The following is an 18,652-nucleotide window of genomic DNA, read 5'->3' on the forward strand; positions in this document are numbered from 1 at the left end:
TGCATTAACAATAGGTCACATGCAACCCAAATGAAGGCAATTAGTCAAATAAATAGATGGGCGTTGTTGTTGTTATCTTAAAGCTCGCCACACGCTGCGCAATGCTTCCGAATTTGACTAGGGTCCGACCACTGCAAAAACGAAAGTTGATTACTCACCCACGCACATTGGGCGATTTAGCAAGGACTAATTGCAATGTGAACTGTGTGAGCCTGTATTAAATTCTGAGGCTACTCTGATGGAGTGTAAGTCAAGGGGGATGCAGGTTGCTACAGAAAGAAAAAATAGGGATATATTGAAACACGGGGCTCACGCTCATTCATTTATTTGTAACCGCCGCGGTACGTATATCGTTTGCATATATTTTTACCACAAGCTTCGCTATTTCATCGACAGGAAAATATGAATTTATAAATATGGTTTAAGTATTGTTGTTAAACTCAATATGTGGACTATATACTGTATTTTTATCATTTGGCCGCGCATGGTGGGCAGTTGTGTCCCGCTCGCTTATAACCCGGAAATTGATTTTTCGCCTGAGTGAAAGCTTCCATGCATTTTGATTGGCTATGATTTGCGACATCGCCACATTGTGCAACCGTGATTCAAATTTCAAACAAATCAATTTTGCTGCAAAACCATTAGCCGAGACTCGGCCAGTCGTGAAATCTTGTGGCAGAATGCCACACATTTCCGCCGCATAACGGCTCTGAGTGGTTTTCCACTTCTAAATACAAGAAAAACATGAAACAAATACAAAAAATGTGCCATTGAACACATCAATCGGAACACACTGACATAAAACAGTTATGAATCATGTATTTACACCTCAGCATGGGGCTGTTAACCCCAATAAGGAAACACATTTTTTTGAGAGTATAACGAGCGCAGCAAGATAACGGGCAACCGCAGTAAAGTGGAAACGGTGGATTATAATATTGCAACATTCAACAGGGTAAGATAATGTAGCATGTTTTTATTAACCATATATCGTAATATATAATCGCTGTCCTGTGAAAAACACTGTCCATTTTTTAAAATGTTTTAATTTTTACGTGAATCTGGTTTATGCTTGACAGGCATCCCATCAACGTGAAAATTAAAAAAAAAAAAAATACAAAATTGGACATACGTGTTTTATAAGTACAGAGTGCGAGTACTTTTGCCACCTCTGTCAAGCAGTACATGTAAACTAGCTAAAAAACAAATTCTCCCGTCATGTTGTGAGAATGGTAGGTCAACAATTTTGAAGTGATGACATTCCAGACAGCTTAGTGCTAATTTTCCCATCATGCTCTGATTTCTCTCTGGCCTTGGTTTTATTTGTGCTCTATGAGTGTGTCTGTAATAACAGTTAAAGCTGCACCACAGGGGGATTATCGGACCATGCTACATTATCGCCCAAGCACACGCATCGCTTCTTCTCCACTTATTTCTCAGAAGGATCCCACCAAGAGAGCAACTCTGTGTGTTTGCGCATGCAAGCCAAGCACATCTGTGCGTGTGCATTTTTTTCCAAGATGCGCGATCCATGTGTTTGTATGCATGTGCATGAGTAAGTGCATGCTTAGAGCACTGACATGCCCTGTTTGCAGGGTGTGTGTGCATGCATGTAGAATGACATTTAGCGAAATGTGGGGGTGAGAGGAGAAACATCTGACTCATAATTGAAGTGCCATAAAGGAAATATGAGCATGAACACGCCTATTAGCCTTACATGCTGAGCCTCACACCAGTGGTTGCATGGCACATGTTAAGCCAGGAGTCAACAGTGCCACCTTACCACACTTCCAAGGTTGATTACCAGAGGTGGGTAGTAACAGGCTATATTTCCTCCGTTAAATTCCGTCAGTTACATTTTTGGGATAAAAGATGAAACGTTACTTTTTTTTTTATACATTTACATTTGTTACATTGAGCTACATTCCGCTCGCTACTCGTAATATCGCTGACAGGTATTTATTATTATTTGGGTAATCTATTTTGGTTTGTCAGAGAGACTTAGATTGCCTGAGTCCGTTTCACCTGTCAATTAAACTACTAGGGACATTTGACTCAATTTCATCAATCCAATGGAACCAGGCAGATATCTATATTTACCTTGCAAATAGGTTTCAGCTCACACAAAATGGATGGAAGTATTACATGTATCGTACTACAAGTACATGGCACGGTCAATTGTGTCTGAAAAAAATAGTCAGCATTTCAGCCTACAAGAACTCCAATTGGAACTTCAAGAGGTTGTCTCAGTCTGCGTTTTTCAATTTGTGATGCTGTGTGGAATAAAACCAGCAAGTAAACCTCAGCACCTCAATGCCTAGTGCACTTCCTTTGACCCAATTAGAGCCATTTAAGTTCCTTGCCGAAGAAAGTGTTGTGCACATTCAAAAACAAATGTACATATTTTCCCGAAAATTCCCGATGGCCACCCCACCCCCGCATTATATACACTAACCGACCGCTCCATTAGGTACACCTGCACAATGTAAGGGCTACCAATACAAGAGCTGTATCAAAAAGCTAATGCTTTACAAATATGACCCTAATTATATGATGCAAATGCTATTATTGTTATTATAGTTTGCAGTGGTTTTGAATTTCACAACATCATACTGAGATGTCTAATATTCTGTTTCAAAAGGCCTCCCACTGAAACTACAATCACAACAATAAATATAGTTAAATTAATACTGCTCTCAAAGTGCTAATCAAAGCCAAGCATTCATGTAGGCTAATCTAGTCCAGTTTAATTAATGAATTACGCTGGCTATTTTCATTTGAGTTATTGCTATTGCAATTACAATTACATAAATGTCTCTAGTAACATTGCTTAAAAAAAAAAAAAAAAAAAGCTCCCACACATTTAGTCCAATCCAGAATTTAGTAATTATAGTCACAGGAGGTAGTATGAGGTAAAGGTCCTAAAACCTGGTAAATATCACAGGTAAATAACATCACACAGGCAGTATGTGGACTTTGTGACTCATGTTTATTGAGGAAACATTTCGCACTCTTGTGCAAATTCTGCAGTGGTTTGCTTTCATCCGATGGCTGAGCTTTGTTTATAAAGGGAAACAATATGATCTGATTTGTCACCAATTAATTAATGGACAGCACATACAAGATGACAAATATCCTTGTTGGTTTCAAGGTAATGGTGTCAACTGTTTTAATAAAAATAATCAGTTGTTTAATTAAAGATTTTAATGTCTAGTGTAATAAAATATTGAGAAAATTCTATTCATGATGGTTGGGCGATGGCTAAAATAGCAAATAGGCTTAGTGTGCTAACAAACTCCATTTTGTGTTGCAGCAGCTGTTTCCATGGAGCTCATTTCTTTCCTTTAGCTTCCTCTCTTTCTCTGCCTCTCTTCACTCCCACTCCAACAAACACACACGGACGCACGCACACACTCACAAACACCCCGGCACGCACAGAAATGTGCGCAGGTACAAACACATTTCTGAAAGAGGATTCAGCTGTGTGAGTCAATCTGCAACCAACAACAACAAAGGCTAAATTTCACAATATTTCTATGGTCGTCATATTTACTGGCATTGAAAATCTATTTTCTTTCACCACAAAAAAGACACATTCCACATTTCCTCAAGTAGTCGCCTCCGCTCTAAAATATGTCATGTGTCAATTAATTGTTGGGTTCGCAAATGAACGCCTCTCCCAAAAGGTCCCTCCTTCTTTACCCTCAGAAAAAAAGGTGCAAAACAGAATTACCTCTGTTCATAAATGCTATTGTTCACACATGAACATTAAATAATTAACTCATGAACTCTTAACTCCATCGCCTACTGAGGCACATAAAGTGTCTCCCAGCTGTCGTATTTAGTTTCCTGTGCAGTATTTAACGGGGAAACAAATTTCAAGCAGTTAGTGATATGTGTAGTTATTTTAATGGTCTGAAAAGCAGATCAATGAATCCTGTTTAGCTTGCTTCAGTTCATGCCATAAAATAATTTGCAAATAATGTACAGCATAAGAATGTTTAATAATGAACATAAAAATGAAGGCTTTTAATCTCTCAGTCCTAATAGAAAACTTTTCTCCTCTGCGATTAGTTTAGGATTTTCATTATAGTTAGTATTTAGTCGTTTTAGGTACTTCAACACTTCAGTATTAGTCAAACTCTCCTCAATATTTTGGATTTTATAGACGGTAAGCAATTTTGTCATTATGCGACATGAAGCTGAAGTGAGCGCCCATGGAGAGAAAGACGTTATGCTCATAAAATTCAAACTATTGGGGCAATCATTCTAAAATTGGGGGCGTTTAAAGTTGACATAAGCAGAGATGTTCACATAAATTTGGATGAAGATTGGTCGAAGTTTTATGACATCAAGGGACGTTAAGCTTTTTTACAGTAAGCGCTACACTGTCCCGGTCATGTGGTTACCATGCAGTGGGAAGTTGTGTGTTTGGCTGGGTCGTACGTCTGCTTTAAGGTAAATAAGACTGTGTAGAACCTCTTTTAACAAAACGCAACCAACTGTGTAGGTACTGATACGCCTCAGAGCTTTTGAGATTGCTCATTGCCTCACCGACTGAGGCGACAGAATTTAGTCCTGGACACCGCGGCCGCCACCTGGCCATCACGGGGGGTACCCGCAGTTTGTGGAGTCAACTAGCTCAGGGGAACTCGGATTCTGCCACACATATGAAGAGTTTTGGTCATAAATATTGAACACGTTCATTATTTAAGACTGTAGGCCCCGACTGGTTTTGGACCCTATTATCGGGACACATCCACTCTTAGCGCACCTTAAACATAAGGATAATCTTAAAAAACAGGCAAAAAAAAGGACAAAAATCGAGACATAAACAGCCCTATTGTTTATGTGTACCGGCCCTAAGTCTGTAACAGTTACACGTAAACAAAACGTCGGTTCCAGTTCATACTGGAAGTTGAACGCATAATTCACACAAAGGCTCATGTGGCGTAGAATTAAGGATAAGGATACAGTAGTTGCTTACTCGTTACGGTAATACTAGGCTGGCTCTCACCACTGGAGACAAATTCATTGTGTTTATACATACCGATACTTGGACAATAAAGATAATTCTGATTCAGATCAAGTAAAATGTAGTTTCAGTTATTTATCTTTGTTTATTTTACTGAATTTCATGAACGAAAATGTTTTTCAAATTTTAACTTTTGATTATTTCATTGGTTTTCGAAAACTATAATAACCTTGCTCTGCATTTTAGCAAATAAACATGCCCCGCCACTGCGAGGAAAATACCGTATTTTCTCTGACTATTCAAACGTACACAATCATGTTATCCCAACAAGCAGTCCATGCATATTTACAGTGCATCATCTTCCTTTGTCTTCACATGACAAATGAAGGTAACCCAGCAAGTCACTCCAGAAAAAAAATCCATAAATGTGCACATGAGGCTGAAAACTGACAAAGCAAAACAACTTACCAAGAACTCCAACACGGTAGTTGAGGGTGATAACGATGACATTGCCGTAGCTGGCCAGGACGCTGCCATCAATCATGTTTCCCGTCCCCTCCATGTAGGATCCCCCGTGGATGTAGACCATCACAGGCTTGGCCCCAGTGTCTCGTATGTCTGCAAGAGCGGCCATCGTTACCACATTCACATTGGACGCTCGCCCACTGATGCTCACGGTGACTCGGCTGACATTCACATAGGCTTGCTGGTCGACAAATAAACTGTGACCATCACCTCCCAGATACCGGCTCTGCACTGGAACGGATTCAATTCTATTAAAGGAATTGGCCATCTCGGCTGTAAACGACATGTAATTTACCTCTTAGAAAACAAACTATTAAGCTTGTGTTCGGCTTTCTAGGAAACGGGCAGGCTTTCCAAATATGGGAAAGCGGGAAGCCATTAAGGGAGAGGAGAGAAAGACACTGTGACATATTCCCGAACCGAGAGGGGCTAATTTGGCTCGACAGTGATCGTGAAAAAACACTCACTAATTACACAACACACTTTTTTTCCCCTTTCTTTTTTATTTTTTAAAACATAGGCCTGTGTGCGCTCACTAACTTGTTTGCACAGAGGTGCAGGGCATTGAGGGCTATTTATTTTATTCCCAAACCAGTAATGGATGGCCAGCTGGAATGACACTTCAGCCAGATAAAGCACATTCACTGGCGGAAAGGGAAGTAAAAAAAAGCATCTGTCTGAGGAATAGTCTTCTGAATTAGTGAGTGGCTAGCAGCAGCGGAGGGACAAGACAAGAAACTCTCTCATTTTCACTCCTTCAGCCCCCCAACCCCCCCTTTACTTTGTATCACTTTCAATCACAGACTTGCCCCAATCTCACTGCTGCCTTTCTCCCATCTCTTCCCTGCAACAAGCTTCTTTTCCCCCCTCCGCTCTGAGTGGTGCGAATGAGAAGGGGTGTAAAGGGCAAAAAGTGATAGAAAACAGGGAGAGGCTGACTAAAAAAAAGGTACAGTTGAGAAAATGAGAACATTGAGAAGTCAAATAAAAACAAGACAAAACACGATGTTCAAATTGAACTTGATTTAAAAAATTAAAAAAAATGGTATCCCGGTTGCTACGGTGACCAAAAAAACTCTAAATAGTCCACCACATTCTGAATGGCCCTAACTGCATCTGCAAGCACTGCTTGTTATTATGCACCCCACCATTGCTAATAAGATACATTTTCTACAGCAGCCTTGAAACAGTCTCAATCGCATTGTCACTTTGTTTATTCAAGTTTAACCGCATGTGCAGTACATAATTCTAGCTTTTAATATGTCTTGCCTTGATTGGGCTGGTATCTGGGAGGGTGACAGAGAAATGTGATTTACAGCTGACACCTCTCTGTGCACACGTGTGTTGAACAATATGAGGAGAGGGTGTTTGAGGTGAGACAACATGGGAGGTTGAGTCAAAGGGAAATACGAAGGAAAAACAGACAAGCAAACAAATGTGCCACAGATACACAGGGGGATGAGGCAGGAACAAGGGGCAGACATAAAAACCCCAAAAACAGACACACCAAAAAAAAAAAAAAAAAAAAAATAGTCATGTCAGTGTCATCAGTCATCTCTTTTGTTGATTCAGATTATGTCACCATGACAACAGTTCAATCCCTTTCGGGAGTGTGACATAAAACACTTCTGCTCAATTTGTTCAGAGCTATTTATTGACTTGGTCTAATGTGGGAGGAGTCACACAGATGCACAAACAACTGGCTTACCCAATTGTGTCAACTCCTGACTATTTCCTGGGATTTACACATCATGGTTGCAACATTATTTTGATGTAAGGAGACATTTTTAACCAATGAGATAGAGTTTGATGATTGGTAGCGTGAGCTAATGTCAGAAAACTGCCTCCAGCCTCTTTCATCTGTGTCAAGGCAAACAAATCAACATGTAATTGACCTTTCCTTCATAAAACTCACGAAAACATAATATAACATCAAACAGGATGTGTGCTCGTTGCTAGAAAAGAAAAGTAGAGTTCATTAATGCACATATCAGTACAGAGGGAATACAACGCCATGCACAGTAAAAAAAATAACGCATGGAAATATAAATATGGAAAGAAAAATGACGAATTATTGCGCAAAACATGCTGGTGTATTTGTGTAAATGAGGAGGTGAATAAAAACAATTACTTGAATGACAGTTTCTCACACACAAAAACATCACGCAGACACGCTTTGACCACATATCTCAAATAATAGTTTCATGAAATATCAACATCATCAATAAATTACATTTGAAACTATGCCCTCCTAATATGATTGTCACTACATGCACAACCTCCAATGGTGACACACTCAAAAAACATCTGCGCCTCAAAATGCTATATTTATTCATAAATACACTAGTATTTTCCATTATTTCAAAGCGTTAGGGGAATAGGGGTGTCTAGCCCATTTTGGTGGGTTCTGAAGCACTCCTACGGTAAATCCAAGCACCCCCAACATTTGAGCGGTCTGAGATTCTTACTTCATGCCCTTTTTTTAAGAAGCTGGAGAAGTGTTACAACTTAGAACCATGCAGTACCTGGTAGAAACATAACATTTTGAGAAAAGTACAGTACAGCTCCGTTTGACTAGAAAATGGTTTGATCCATTCAATCCCTCTCACCTCAAATCCTAACCCTATGACACTTCTCTTCTCTTCTTGGCTTCCCTAAGTAGCCCTGAAGTAGGGCTGTACAATATATTGAAAAAATATTGTCAATGAGAAAATGGAACATGCAATATGCGTATCGCAAAGACGCACAATAAATTAATATGTTCATATGGAATTGTATGCTTTTATCTGACTTTGACTAATCAGATGCAAAATGCACATCGCCATCCAATAGGAAAACAGAATCTTGGGGTATTAAAATAAAAACAATTGTAAGTCCGCTTATTTTGACACATGACAAAATATAATTCGTTCATTAGAGAGTAAATGCGTATTAATCATAATATACATATTACACAACAAAGGTCATTTCTTCATGTTAAATATCGCAATATAGATACAGCAATATTCAACACACGTATCGCATCCTTTTGAAATATTGTGCAGCTCTATCATAAAGTGTAGCAAAAATGTGACAAAAAGAAAACGCTGGACTTCATTAAATCTATGCTGGTGCGTTAAACCCAAGAGTTGCTTTTAGAGAGAAACTTTGTGTCACATATTTATCGAGGAAGAGGAACCAAACGCAGGAGGCAAAAACGAAGATTTAATTAAACGAAAACAAAAAGGCAAACAAGGCACTGGGATAACAAGTCCCAAAACAACTAGGATGGTAGGAACTAAACAAATGCTCAAAAAAAAGACTCGGGCTAGACACTGACCTGACAGACAACTGACAAATCACAACAAACCAACGAGGACTGAAAGAAAGCAGGGAACTAAATACAGACTAAGTTGACCATGCAAGGAGGAACACCTGGACAAGACACAGAGGTCAGAAGGGAGCTGATCGGCTAACATCAGGGACCGGGATGACAAGCACAGGCGGCCTCAATAACCTAACGAGAGACAGACAAAGGAACACAAGGAAAAACATGAAACTAAAGTCAAAAACCAAACTGTGACAGACTACGACACTTTGTTTGTTCCCAATTCTACAGTACGGTGTTGTATTTGTATGAAAGCCTACTAAGTATTTGTGAGAGTCTTCTCTGAGCTGAGAAGAGTGGTTGTGAACAGTCCTGCTGACAAGTGCCAAAAATATCGCAAAGCCTGTCTTTTAACAGGACATAAGGGGGCAGAACCTTTCAAGTGAGCACCGGATTGATTGGGCTGCTGGCGGGCCCTATTGCCCACTCCTGAGCTTGAGTCAATATTCTACTTCTGAAAGTGAAACCTAGTCATTTTTCCCTTCTCCTTCCCCTTGTGCCCCTCCATCTGAGCGTTTGTAGCTTTGCCACAATCTAACTTGAATGAAATCAGTCACATATCTGACATGAAGAACGGACACCGCGGAGTGGCACAGGACAGGGGCGAGTGGCGATAAGTCTGGCTGGCTTTCAGCACTTGGTGAAACACGGTGGTTGTCAGTGGCTAGCCACTGTGGTGGCGTAGAGGCTGAGCTGGGGTGGCGGTGAGAGTAGCTATCAGGTGACAGTGTCCTGATGTGGTAGGACATGACATGCATCTTACTGTAATGTTCTTGTCAGGACGAGGTTCACACTTCAGTCATGACAAGTCCATTACTGGCCGTTTTCACATTTAAAAGTGACAGCATTTTCCCCACTCTTTGCTGCGGAGCTGCTTGCAAAACATTTTGTGTAATTACACCAAATTATACAGCTGCTACAAGTCACTGACAATATTTGGAATGTCACAGAATATCTGCTTCCATTCCCTTTCATCCACATCAAATGAGCTACTCTGTCTCTGTGTGTGTGCGAGACTCGGCCATGGAGGGAAAAGTGCTAAAGTGAAGGGACACACTGTAACAAATTCTCTACTTTTCGCTCACAAACAAGTGCAAGCACGAGCAAGAAAAGTTTGTCACAAGCCAGTAGACATTCAGAGGCTGGCATCCATAACTGCCTTCCAGTTTCAGTTTGGTACAATCACAGTGTTCTTTTGACATTTCCATGATTACCTCAGGTGTGTCATGGAATTTAAAAAAAAATCCTGGCACGGATGCTCACACATGAAAGAAGTGTGAAAGTGAATGCCTCCTCTATGAATCTTTGCATCCCTACTGCGCGAGTAATGGCAGCAATGACCTTTGGGTGAAGGTGACTTCCTGCTTGGCTGGCGGTTTGTGGTCTAAATGTGAGGTTGGCGTGGTGTGTTGCATAGAAAAGAGAGTAGAGCCAAGGATAGACGACGGCTGAGAAAAATAATGTGAGGGGACCCCAAGTTCCCTGTAGCTATTGCTGTAATCCCTAACGCACACAGACAGATGTTTGCCCCCAGAATGAAACGGGAATGAGTTTCTGTCACCAATGTAAACCTGAAAGCTGTCATATTATAAAAACAGACTCAATCAAAAGCAACAAACAGGTAGGGAGGTTGTGTTGGAGTTGCTGCTGATAGTCAATTAGCAAGCTTGATTTGCATTTTTGAGCTGCAGAAAAACATTTTATTTTACAAGGTTTAAAGGTATATTTACTTTTAAGAAAGCCAAATATAAAAACATTGTGCAATTTTCTGTTGACTTTTTTTTTGTCATGTATGCAAGTGGCCAAAACAACACCTTTTATGATTTTTTTTTTGGTTGAAACTGCCATATGAAACGAAGCCATTGCATTCTATGACAGATCCGGATATGGTTACAAATGTAACAGATTAAAAAAATATGTATATTCTCATTGTCCTCTTGCATTGGCGCAGAGTTGGGCATTGATCCACCATATCCTGCGGATGTAAACCTTGGTGTAAAAAGCACACTATTTTGACCAGCATTACTTCCCATGGTATCACTCAACTTAAAAAATAAAATAAAATGAAATGAATCTGACGGACATGTGCAGGATTCACTGGTCTTGCAGGTTTTAAGATTGTCTGCCCGCATGCTTGTTCTTCACCAATTATTTCTTGACACTTGGGGGGCGAAAGGGCAAGAGAAAAAAAGCGTGGGCTGCTAGTGCCTGAGGTGAGTCCACCTGTCAAAACTAACAGTCCATTATTGAACCTGTTTTAGGCCTTAGAGTGATTTTGCAAAAAATGTGACTCTTTTTCTTAATGTAATATAGCGGGAATACAGCACTAATGAAGTACAATTTACTTATCTAAGGAGTGGTTAAGACTGCAACAAACTAATAGAACCTTTTATCTGGAATCAGTGTGAATCCAGTTGGCATCAGTTGTTTGTGTTAATATTTATAGGGTGTCATTTCTGTGGGGGTTGGCAACATGTCCAAGAAATAAAATGCTATGTGGAAATTGGCATTATGACATGTCGATTATTACTATTATTATTATTATATTATTATTATTATTGTTTGTACAGGTTAATTCCCAACCTCTGTGGAGACAGTATAATGAGTCCGTCAAAGATTTTGCTACTAAACGATGTGAGAGGTTATGAATAGCTACATTTACATGGACACATTTACTCGGACTGAAAGCTTGATCGGAATAAAAATGCTTCATGTACAAGCCCCCATTCAGAATATTCCGATCAAGATTTTATTCTGAAAGACAGGGGTGGTTTATGTCGATTGATAATCCGATGGGCGCGCACGAAAACATTTATTCCAAGGTTTCGGAAAAAAACGTCTTTACCGCATGTCTGTAACATCGGTATACGTCTTTCAGGTATTTCTGGAAGCTAGTAGAAGCAGAGAGAGTGTTATATTGATTGTTGTTAGAGTCGATAAAGTGTGAAAAAAAAAGGAGCAGAACGAGGGAACAACATGGTGGGTGCAAGACTGAACTGGTACCTTTACACCTCCATTAGGAATTCTTAACACCACATTACAGTGTGAACTGTAAACATATATGAAATAACACAAACGTTTAAAGTACAAATGGACGGAGCAACGTTTTGTTGACATGGAAGTCACCACGGCTTGTTCTTTCACTACCATTTCCGGTATATTTGGTCAATCTGCGCATATCAAAATAATTTGTTCCGATCGAAAGTGCATGAACAAGCAAGTCCTAATCTGATCAATATTTTTTGTGTCCATGAAAACAGTGCATTCGATCATAATTTGAATCCAAACTCCGATTGGATTGAAGAAATGTGTCCATGTAAACATAGCCAATGTCAAGGAAGTATGACATCAACGTTGTTTGAAAATCTCTGTATTTGAGGGAGGAGCTAAGGTTAGTTTCTTGTCGGTTTACAGTGACTGCGAGGGTCATAGCTTGTGTCTGTTCTTGATTTGATGATGAGTTTGTTAAAAACGCAATCTAACTGGTGTGTTGTTAATGTTTGATAGCACCACTCAATACTCGTATTAAATGTTTTAAACAGAGATGCAAGTAAACTTTAGTAGATTTATGTTGGCACCAATTCTAGCACATCAGGTTTTCATCATCATCATCATAATAGCGTCCAGAATACATTAAGGGACACATAAAGCCATCTCGGATTAAAATTTACTATTGATTAGTGTAATTGACAATTGGAAGTTGTGATTTTCTTGATTTTTTTTCGACATTAAATCAAAGAAAGCGTCATGTCAAAATGACATTGTGTTTCAATAACAACAGCAGATGCACTCCTCAAATGTTTTGGAGCATCTTATGCTACTGAAGATGATCCATCCAAGTTTTTTTTTTTCATTTGTGCAATTCAAGATTTTTTTTTTAATTCTGCTTTATTCATGAATTCAACATATTGTTTGCCATTGCTGCATTATAAAGAAAATGTTGAGGTTTTTTTTCATTGGTGTGTGTGTGTGTGTGTGTGTGTAGGTTTTGTTATTGGGGCAAGGGGGAGCAAGGTGGGATGGTCATGCACAGGGTGCCATTCAAGCTAGGACCACCACTGCTCATGCTGCTTTATTCTTTCATTGTCGTTCTGAAAGGGTGAAAAAAAAGCGGATGTGGTTGGAAACTCAGAGTGAAACTGACTGCGAGACAGTTGGAAGAGGGGGAGTGAGGCAAGCTACTGTACGTTGTAAAGGCACCAGTTACAATATATTTTTAGATTATGACTTGTACTACTTCCACTACAACTACTACTACGGAACAGAAGCGGCTCAAAATGATGACCTTTTCTGTCAGACATTAACAAAAATGTTGTACAATACGAGAACTAGTTGTGAGTCAAAACTATCGTCGTGAAAACACATATGGTACTGGAATAGGATCCTTCATCCTTGTCACATCAGGAAGAAAGCGGTGGCGGTAATGGTGTGCAATTGTTCCCCAAGTCGGTTCACCAGTCCCCATCTCAGATAGTCACCCAGTTATCCTTGTGCAATGGAATCAATGGTAATACCCGGGCAGTTGGAGCTCGGCTCTCCTCCCCGGCATTGTAACCACCGAGAGCTTCTGTGCTTGTCTGCCTATCCTCATTGGAGCTTGGAAGCAAGCATTGTTTATGCGTTCTAGTGCATGCATGCTTTACTTATTTGTTGGTCTGGGCTGTACACTCACTGCAGGCCTCCCTCCTGACTGGAGCTGCAGCCAAACAGGAGGCAGACGGACTCACAGACACATTTACTTTTCATTAGTGGGAGCAACTTGGTACACAGAAGCCATGTTTAGCCTCGCTTCCTTTATTTCCACGGCCACTTATCCAACAGAAGCATCTAGGTGACTGGAAACTTGCACTTGCCTATTTGCAGTGTAATAACAGCCTCTGGAAAATTGGGTCTCTATTGTGGGACAGCGTAAATCACCACGACTTGGCCTACACACTCATGTTGCCGCAGGAGGTCCGAGGCTGAATTTGAATAGACTCTGGCAGTGCCACTGGGTTGACTGTCACTCCGAAAGACATGAAGAGGAAAAACAGACAGGGATGCTCAGAGGGGCAGCCTCAGGGACAGACTGACAGACAGAATGACGTATAGTATATAAACAGGTCATTTTACCGTTTACCTTCCTTTACATTTGCCTTTGTCAAAGAGGCGATGCTTTTGGCCGCTTCTTTGTGTGCATTTTTACAGGCTATTAGGAAACCTGCTTTCAAAAACGGCTCTGTGCTTTGTTGAGAGCCATTAAAGTTCAGCATTAATGCAAAAGAAATAGCTAATTATACTATGTTCACAGCAGGACTTATGCTTTGCAATCCTTTAAAAATGGCGAGGGCATGTTTCTTTCTCTCAAGGTTACATATAAAAGGCTTTTCTCCCTCTTAATGACATTATACATCATACATAGATGTTAAGGTTTGCAAAGATAGACATGACATTTCAGAAAAAAATTCTAAATGAAACCTGAGAGAAACAGACCGATTCAGAAACAGCACGAGAAATTATTCTCGAAAAGTGTACTTGCATCACTGATTAAACAATTTAATTGCTGTGAGAAATCATGGGCATGATCAGTGTCTTAACATACATAAATGCATTAATTATTAACATATAATTCAAGGTAATTTTGAGCACATTTGTTATTTCAGAAGTGTGTTAGAAACTGGAATGGTTGCCTTTGCATTACGGTAATCAGTCCTCAAGAAGTAGCCCTCACTTTCGAAAAGGTTCGTGACCCCTGTTATAAGGAATGTAGGTCTCTAATGCAAATTAGCCATGCTACCTGCACTGGCAATGGCTACCAATACATTTTGTTTTAGATCCAGATAGCAGGTAAGGGATATTTCTATATATCATTTAGAAGACAGTGAAGATTACAGATGTGGCTATTGCCAGAGCTGGGCATTTTACTCAAATTTCCCGGTCCGTTTATCGTATTCCGTCTTCAGCCTGGGTTCCTTTCCGCCGACCGTCTATCCGCCATTTTGTCAGGCTGGACCAAATAGTAATCGCCAAGAGCCAGTCCGCCTATCATTTGAAACAGGCTTCCGTTAGCTTTTCCGTCGACCAACTTCGAGCAGTGAAATTTGAAACCAACGTGGCCGGACTAAAAGCATCTTCTTTTAGGACCCAGAAGCTGTCAAAAAGCCGCGGTCATTGGGAAACGGAAGCCTCACCGCGAAAATAGATGACAGGTGTAGACATAGACAGAAAAAATGGGCTTCCGATTGTGCTTAATCCATTAATTTTTTTCAGGTTCCCGTCTATCGTTTATCGCCTACAAAATAAGCGTACGTCATAGGCGTACAGACGGACCGGCCCGTCGGATATCCGGAATGCCCAGCTCTGGCTATTGTGCTGTTTTAGGTGTTATTGTAAATCACAGGTGTCAAACTCCGGCCCTCGAGGGCTTGTATCCTGCATGTTTTAGGTGTTTCCCTGCTCCAACACACCTGCTACAAATGATCAGCTCATCAGCAAGCTCTGCAGGAGCCCGATAACGATCCAGATTATTTGAATCAGGTGTGTTGGAGGAGGGAAACGTCTAAAACATGGAAGATAGTAAGTAGCCTTTTAGGAGCAGAGATTGATACATGTCTTGCAAATGTATTGTATACCAATGCATATGTACGCTTTCAGAGAACGCTCTTAATGTTCCGATTAAATTTTTTTTAAAAAAGACAAAATCCGAAGTACATGTCCGGGGGCTCGTAACATGGGGGAGGACAGCTCAAAGGTAGTGGGAGGGAGGGAATTATCCCCACATAGACAGACGGCCAACTGAGGCAGCATAGTAATGCAAAGGCTGAGCGATGGAGGTGCTGAGCAGCCAGACAAGACGGCAGCTCTGCACAATGAATGAGAATGTGGATGAGAGGTGAATCACCAAGGAGTGCGCGAGTGGGAGTTCTCTGTGTATTCTTATTCAACTTGCCCTTTAACATTAAAACAAACATTCCATTTTCATCAGTGACATACGCAGTGCGTTCACCAGAAGGAGATTGCCATTACCGGCAGTAATAGTGCGCTGGAGCAAAAGGCGCGGCAGCTTGTGAGGAATTTTTGGTTTGTGTCATGTTCAAATCCATCCTCCGGTGAATGGTGCCCTTTTTCAAGAGGCAATACTTAGGGGGCAAATAAAAGAGAAACAGGGGAGTGCCTGCACATTTCTTCCTTCCGTCTTCCTGTCTCGGCCTGACACTACAAAACGACATATTTACCAGAACAATGAAAATCTTCTCGATCATGATAAAGGATTGATGGCCGACACAGGCATTAGCTACAGCGCTGCGGCAGAGATTCCACTGGGAAGCCATTGTGCTTTCTACGGTGCTGTTCTGTAAATAGCATTAGTTGCGCTCGGTAAAGAATAGACGTGTCACAATTTCAGTCAGGCTAGTCTTGCATGGCTTAGAGAACAAGCCAGTGTGAACACGAGCGTTGAGACGTGCCAGACAAACGGATCGGCGCTCGTCAGCATTTTCCATGGGACTCCAGGCTAACGTTCGCACACGCACGCGGCCCTCCTTGAAGCGACGCAGAGCTGCGGACTGAAAGAAACATGCCGTCAGTGAGATGAGAAAACAAGTCAACATCTGGAAGCGTCCCTTGCCTCAGTTGCCTTTTTAAGATCCAACCAGTGTCAAGAATTTGATGGAAAGTGTAGCAGCAAGAGATGGCAAATAAACAGTGGTGCCTTTCTCCTCCATGAAGTCACTTATCAACCGCCTCTTCTGCACCAAATGTGAACACAAGTCATTGCATAAAAATCCCATTTCTGACAGTGCTTTATCTCGAAACTCAAGATCATGCTTGCATCACCTGCCTTGGAGTGGCTGAGCATGGCAATGGCCAGACAATATCAAGGGTTTGGTTAAGATTCCGGGACTTAAGCCATTTCTGTTGCAGCACAAGAATCATCTCTCATTCTAATCTCACCAAGAGATCCAGCCTGAGCTTGGAATATCCCAAAATAAATATGGGAAGTGAACAATGCGATTGCTGAGCAGTAACATTCCATTTTCAACACCACTCTCCTCTAATCCTCTCCAGCGGTCCTCATGAACTGCCTCTCCTCATCTAAATCTGCTGTAGGACCTGCTGAATAGGCTGATATGACACCGCTGCCTCGCTTCCTTTTGGCCATTTGTGCCACAAATGTGGTGGCTGACCACACCTCCAGAGGGGTCTCTTACCGCCACCTGTAGCTTTGTAACAACACCTTGTCAACATGGGACATTCATATGAGTTAAGCCGACTATTATCTAGGTTGTCACCTGATCTCATCCGACTCTTGCGCAATCACGCTGGGTGAATTCAGATGCAGATCACATTCATTCATTCATTCATTCAGAAATGCAATAAGAATAAATAAATGAATAAATAATGAAGAAAAAAATAAGAATTGGAATAACCATGCATTATCATTGTTCACCATGAAAATACCTTCGTCTTCATCACCGTCGTTATCCGATAAATCCTCGCCCTGTTTTTTCGCATGGGCACCTGTTTGGTGAAGCAGGCAGAGACATAGAGAGGAACAGGCAATTTCAAAAAAAGCAACAACGCTGAGAACATTGTGGATTATTTCATTGAAATTGCCTTCAATGGAAACACCACAGCAGCAGTTGGATCACAAAGAAACATGTTGAAGGTAAGTGAAACTGTACTCATTGCCATTACGTACCAAGTAGTATTAGGGCCATACTAAAAAGAACAAAGAAATATACAGTACCTTATGAGAAAAATATTACAGAGAAACTACATCATTTTCTAATTATAATATAGTCATTTTGTTTTAAGAAACTAAGTCAAGTTAACCAGAATATAGTTGCATTTTCTGAGATGTCCACTCTTGGGATTAGTAGTTTTCATTTTCAAAGAATGAAGTAGTAATATTGTCATCATAAATGCATCCATGTGTTATGATGAATGACATTAAGGATTGTGTCACATACCCCCCAAAATTATACAGTTCTGTCACATAAAAATCCTCCAGTGATTGAACCTACACATTTCTAGTAACCCTTCACCATTTTTTTCTTTCCACAGTGGTACTATTTCTTCTTCTTAACACGTAATCTCATGTGTTTTTGTCACTGTTACACAATTCAAATATACATTCAGAGAATACTTAATACAATCAAGATAAAAAAAGAGAAAGAAAAGAAGCACACTTCATAACAGTTGGAGCACATTCATAACCTTAATCATTTTTATACATTATAAGCAATAAAATGAACCAACTTCAAAAGCAACAATAAGGTCCACTAATTGGAGTAATTCTAAAAATGAAAAGCATTGGGTTCTAAATTAGCAGCTCCTTAAAAATCAACGATCTTTTGTTTAGACTTCAGTGCCCTCGAGGTCCGGAAATGCCCACCCCTGCTCTAAATGATGCTTTAGGGGATTTGTATTCTCTTCAGAAATGCACTTCATATCTATTCTTAACTCAAAAGTCACTGTTAACGAGACAGAAAAAAAAAGCCAACAGACAATGGGCTAATCGGCTAACAACATGCTAATTGACATGAACATGCTCAAGAGATCAGGCTTTAAACTACAAGGCTAAAGCAAGAGCAAGGATTTCAGCTTCCCAAGAGGTGGCTGCATTTGAATAAAACACGAGATTGTGGGTATCACATATACGTGCTAATGTGAGCAACTTGTCTCTGCGCCCTGCACGGTAGGTAATGTGATGTTGTCCTTGTGCTGCATGTAAGTGCAAGCCCTCCAGGGCACCTGAACACCATGTAAACTTGCAGTGCTCAGGTCTATTTTCTTGCTTTCCT

The 18,652-nt window shown here is 40.6% G+C and overlaps 1 protein-coding gene across 2 annotated transcripts in view; it reads right to left on the minus strand.

Annotated features, from left to right (window-relative positions):
* nlgn3a (neuroligin 3a) overlaps positions 1 to 18,652 on the minus strand; it is a 185,772-nt gene that overhangs the window by 113,180 nt on the left and 53,940 nt on the right. Inside the window, exons 4-5 of one of the 2 annotated variants that reach the window (XM_086019706.1) lie at positions 17,307 to 17,366; positions 5,444 to 5,593 (exon numbers count right to left, since the gene is read on the minus strand). In XM_086019706.1, coding sequence (XP_085875832.1) covers positions 5,444 to 5,593; positions 17,307 to 17,366 — 210 coding nt within the window. The remainder of the gene's footprint in view (positions 1 to 5,443; positions 5,594 to 17,306; positions 17,367 to 18,652) is intronic. The other variant, XM_086019714.1, reaches the window with a different exon arrangement.

This window comes from Filicampus tigris, chromosome 2, assembly GCF_054856515.1.
Source record: "Filicampus tigris isolate MCC_2025a chromosome 2, RoL_Ftig_1.0, whole genome shotgun sequence".
Classification (NCBI taxonomy): domain Eukaryota; kingdom Metazoa; phylum Chordata; class Actinopteri; order Syngnathiformes; family Syngnathidae; genus Filicampus; species Filicampus tigris.